At 44.2% G+C, this 5638-nt stretch overlaps 1 protein-coding gene across 1 annotated transcript in view; it reads right to left on the bottom strand.

Annotated features, from left to right (window-relative positions):
* Positions 1 to 33: 33 nt before the first annotated feature.
* Positions 34 to 5638, bottom strand: part of LOC115908872 (translation initiation factor IF-2-like) — a gene marked incomplete at its 3' end in the record, with an annotated part of 6656 nt that continues 1051 nt past the window's right edge. The window contains exons 2-3 of the mRNA XM_030957744.1: positions 2438 to 5638; positions 34 to 842 (exon numbers count right to left, since the gene is read on the bottom strand). The exon at positions 2438 to 5638 is cut by the window's right edge and continues 548 nt beyond it. Coding sequence (XP_030813604.1) covers positions 34 to 842; positions 2438 to 2590 — 962 coding nt within the window. The remainder of the gene's footprint in view (positions 843 to 2437) is intronic.

Here is a 5638-nt window from a genome sequence, read left to right as displayed (position 1 = left end):
ATAAAAGCACATCGCCATTGATCCAATACTCACCAGCCCATCCGGCCAAGGTCAGAGCTCTCTGCCCACCGAGGACACGGCAACCAGCGGGGACCTTTCTCCCACTCTCCAGCACGGACCTGTGAAGCCAGAGAGAAGTTTACACAGACCGGGAGGCGGCGGGACGGGACGGGCGCCAGGCCTGACCTTCCAAACATGGCGGCAGAAAAGGCGGGGAGCGCCACGGCCCTGCTGCGCCGCCTGCCCGCCGCCGCCCCGCCGGGATTTTCCGGCTCGCCATCGCTTCCAGCGCCTGGAGAGGGGCCTGCGCGGACTCGGGGGTGCAGCCCTGTTCCGACGCCGCTCGGCCGGCCCCGCCCGCTGCCCCCGGCCCGCGGAGCGCTGCGACCGCGCCTCCGCCGCCCGCCGAAACCGGCCCCGCCGGGCCGCCCCTGCCCCGGCCATTCTTCTCGGCCATCTCGTGCCCCTTTGCAGCCCTGAACGTCCTTCACCCCTCCCCGCCATTTACAGACCCCGCCCCACCCGCTGCTCGCTCCCGCCCCCTCGCCCTTCCCTCGCTCGGCAGCCGCGTCCTTCCCCGGCCCCCGGCGGCGAGGGGCAGGGCGCTGGCTCGGGGGGGCTGCAGGACTGCTCTCTGTCCACAGGGCAGCAGACTTACCGGGGTCCGCGATTTTTTGCCGCCACCTTGAGAAGGTCAAGCAAGTCCGCGACATCCGCGACACGCCACTCCCAAGATGGCGGCCTCTCGGCTGCCTGTCGGTGCAGGGCTGCAGTACTGCGCTCTGCCCACAAGGCGGCAGCACTGCCGCCCACCCCAGCCGGGGGTGCCGCGCGCCTCGGGGCTGCGGGCAGGGAAGGCGGCAAAAAAGAACAGGGGCGATCCCCGCCAAAAGCTCCTCTGAAATAAATGCCAAAAAACAACCCGGAAGAAAAAAAAAAACTGCCTCTAACCCATTAAAAACAAAAGAAAACTAACCCTTTTTTAAAATAATATTTAAATGTATTTTATTTATATGTTTCTCACAATTATATCCACATTTATATTTATAATGTATATTGATGTATAATGCAATTTATATTCTATATTACATATATTCCTATTAGTTCATTTGTATTTCTTCTTTTATACATATTGATTGTATAAATATATAATCTTTATATTGATTATATATTTCTATATTCAGATTTATATTTATATAGTGCTTATATTATTTAAAACTCCTGCTTCTACCCAAATAAAAAACAATAAAGCCCTTACTTTTAAATATTTTAAATTTAAATTTAAAAAATTAAATACTTACATTTAAAATGTTAATTTTTTTAATTTTCATATTTATATTCACATCTAAAATGAATATTGATGTATAGTGTTATTTATATTCTATATTACATCCCTTCCCATTACTTCTATTTATTCATATTTTATATATTTTTATATATATCTTTATATATTGATTTTATATTTCTATATTAAAACTATATAACATTATTATGTATATTCATATTCTTTAAAATAAAACCCCTTCCTCTAACTAAACGCAAACCAAAAAACGCCCTTTCTTTTCAACTATATTTAAATTTATTTATATTTCTATTTTTCATAATTATATTCACGTTTGCATTTATAGTTTATATTGGTGCATTATATTTATAAATGTATATAATAGACATCAGAATGTAATAATATTTTTATTCTATATCGTATGTTCTGCTAATACTTCTATTCATGTAGATTTATTTTTATATATATCTTTATGTATTTATTATATATTTCTATACTTAGATATCTACCTTTATTTATATTTATAATTTTTATAATAAAAACTCTTCTTATTGCCATATAAAAAACAAAAACCCCCTTTATTTTAAACTATATTTAAACATTTTATATTTATATTTTTGATATTTACATTCCTAAGTGGTTGTATACTATATTATATTTACTATTATATATTACTACATTATATTATATTTACTATTATATGTCCTATATTTAGATATAGAATATATATGACATACAATAAGATATATACAGTATAATTTGTATTATGTATTGTGTTGATTTCTATTATTTTGTTTTGGTATATTTATATACATCATATATAAATGTATATATTTATATACATCGTATATATTTATATACAATATTTTTCCCTTTCCATTTAAAATAGAATGCAGGGATTCCCTGCCACCCCTGTGATACGCCTAACAGCCTGGAAAAGGCAGGTTTTTCTTCAATCAAAACCCTTGAAACCGCAAGTGGAGGGGGATCACCCCCAGTTCAAACACAGACAATAATGAAAGAGGAGTTACGTCCCTATGTTTAATTTCTTTTGTCCTCATAAGCTCCTTTTTTTTTTTTTTTTTCCTGGGGGCACAAGGGGAAATTGAAAAGAGAAAGGACAAAAGTCCCCGCTCCAAATCCACACGGGCTCACCTGTTCGGCTGCTGCTTCCCGGCGCAGAGATTCGTCCCTCGGCACCTCCTTTAAGCGATGCTCCGCGTATCCAAGCGCGTATCCAGGTGTTGCCCCAGACGCTGGGAGAAGCTCTCGCAGACCTTCCATGAGAGAGCCTCGGGAGCCCCCCATAAACCCCTCTACCCGGCAGCTCCATGCAAAAGGAAGCTGAGGCACCCAGCATGACCCCCCTCATTCGCCACCCACCTGCTCCTCCACCGCAGTGGGGCTCCCTTTCCTGGCGACATTGGAGTGCCCGAAATTACATCAATGCCCCAAGTCTTCACCCCCTTTTCCTGACCCCCAAAGAAGGCACAGAACGAGTCCCACTGCCCTGGACAGCAGCGCAGCGCTTCCTTCAAGCCCTTTCCACATGCACATCCCCCTAGAAAGGGATTCTGCTGCCACAAGAAAGGTGGGGCAGCCCCCAGAAGGGTTGAGGTTCCTCCCCAGCCTCGCTGTCCCGGGCCGGGGGCAGCGAGAGGCAGCGGCAGAGACGGCGGGGCCGGCACGGCACAGAGCGGGGGCCGCTCTCAGCGCCGTGCCGGGAAAGCCGCAGCTCCGGCCGTGTCGGGCGGGCTGTTTGACCGGCACGGGGCGATCCGCCGAGAGCCTCCGGCCCCGTGCGGGGACTCCTGCCAGGGCCGAGCGGCGCCGGGCTCCGGGCCTCGCTCGGGGCTTTATTCTCCGGCACCCCGAGCCCCGCGGCTGCGGGGCAAAGAAGGAAAGGGGGCACGCGAAGAGAGCAGCGAGAGCAGGGCATGAGAAAGGGCAGGCAGGGAGCTCGGGCTGCGGAGGAATGCGGGAGGGGAAGGGAATGCCAGTGGCGGGGGAAAGAGGGACGGCAGAGAGGGGGAGAGAGGGAACAGAAGGGAGCAGCGGGGTACGGACAGGACAAGAAGAAGTGGCGGGGACAGGGAGTCGAGATTGGGAGGGAGACGAGAGCAGGGTCTCGGGGACAAAGAAGGGGAATACGGGGAGGAGAAAAGAGAGGTAGAGAGAGGGACAGGCGGGAAAGCCTCACAGAGCCCCGGCTCCACCCCGAACCCGCCCTGCCCGTGATGCTGCGCTCGGCTCAGCTCGGCTATTATCGGCTGCATTCGCCTCTTCGGCTCAGCTCGGCTCGGTTAGGCCGAACTCGGAGCCGCTCGCTCCGTTCGGCTCAGCTCGGCTCGCGCACAGCTCGCTGCGCTCCTGCTGCCGAGTCGCGCGCGCGGCCCGGCCGTCCCACGGACACCCCCCACGGAAGATTAGACAAAGCAGTTTCTATGTTAAACCCTTTTTATCCTATAAGGAGAAAACTTCTCTACCTCCTTAGTTTTCTCATTTTTCTTCTTTGATGTCAAAATCAGAGTTTCAAAAACCTACTCAAGTACAAGACTTAGTAAATAGTCAATAAAGCAGTCCTGTAAATTTCATAACCTAGAGAAAAAGTTATACTTCTGTTTCCACAAAAAAAAAAAAAATCACATGAGATTCCTACTCACTGTGTCAAACCTTATTTAAAACACACAAAAAACCCCAACATAAATAGTTCTACAACCAAAACGAAACTAATAAGCAACACTAACTAAAACCACACATCCAAATACAGTGTTTATCACTCACTAATCCTAAAAATCCATTTTCTACATACCTTGTTAGTATACCTCTTAACAACTAACCCTACCCTTCACAAAATTTAAATTGTAAATCAAATAATCCAATACATAACAAAAACTTAAAAAACAATTTATACACTCTTACCCAAATTACAGTTAAACCACAAAAATTAAAATTACTAAAATCATCACCAAAAAATACTTGTATAATATTTAGTTACCAAAAAACTCAAACAAAAAACACAAAAAACTTAGCTCAAAGTATCAAAATTATCATTTAAAACAATTAACACGACTAAGACTCAACATAATAACACATTAAAAAAAATACATAATCACTCAAACACAAATTTACTCCTCAATAACAATTCTCACGGGAGCGATGAACTGGGTCTGTTGGCCAGTTGCTGAGGGGGTCTCAGCGTAATACCAGTGGACCGCCTAAAGCACACAAACGAGAATGGAGGCTAAGAGTCGCACCAGAAATCGAGAGCTGAGCAATACCAACTGCTTCCATCCACTGGTCACTGATCACCTTGCCCACTTACCACATTCTGATAGATAACCTGAGAGCTACACACACTGGTGCAGTCAAACAAGTGCAGTAATTAGGATAAACAGATTTTAGATATTCTTATAAAACATGTTTTCATGAGCTTCTAAAGCCATCCCAAACTACCCTGGTCAGATTGAAAAACAGCCACAGACAAAAAAAGCAACGCTCAGTCTGTTTTAAAGTTTTAACTGCATCTTACCAAAAGGATGAAAGTATTCTGTGCCTTTTAACGACCAAATTGAAACTCATTCTCCCCATCTCTCCAACTCTGACATTCGCAGATCTCTTACTGATCAACAGTTGTACTGCTACAGGAGAAGCTCACTATCACAGTAGCTGGCATAAGAGAAGTCACATCACATTACCCAGGTCAACCTAACAGAGGACACGAATAGCAGAACTTTCGACTATCAACATTTACCAGTAGCATTATTGTCTAACATCATTTGTGTTTGGAGATATAAAAATGGGGCATGAAAAGCCCACAAAAGAAAAGAATAAGCCTTTATGCTTGTTAAAAAAAAAAAGAAAAAAAAAGATCAGAAAGCATACTTTGATAATGCTTTTTGTATTTATGGAAGTGAAATATACACATTGAAAATACTTCTGTATACCCACTGTTTTTGTTATGACAGTGACAAAAAATTATCACAAACTGAAGCCTGGAAAGTGCTAGAGATTATGTATAAGCAACAGCCTCAGCTATTTAGAAGAGTTTCATTCAAGACCATAAAATCATTAGGCTATCAGTCAAGGCTGATCTTTGATTATAGCAGAGAAGCTTAACTATTTCTAAAGTTCTTGGTCTTTAGCTACATCACACATTTCATCCAAAAGTCTTTGTGCACTTTAAAACACGCAATCTCTTTTCTAGGTTTAACTAGTACTTATTAGGGCTAAATTACTATAATGCACACAGGTAAAACCATGGGATGTTTAGCTCAACAATCACATCACCAAGCCCTCTTCATAAATTTATTATCTACACTCAAAACTCTTCAGGATTCTAAAGTCTAGTGGGCC

Source organism: Camarhynchus parvulus, chromosome 13 (genome assembly GCF_901933205.1).
Source record: "Camarhynchus parvulus chromosome 13, STF_HiC, whole genome shotgun sequence".
Lineage (NCBI taxonomy): Eukaryota > Metazoa > Chordata > Aves > Passeriformes > Thraupidae > Camarhynchus > Camarhynchus parvulus.
This window is presented reverse-complemented; position numbering and strand designations above follow the sequence as displayed.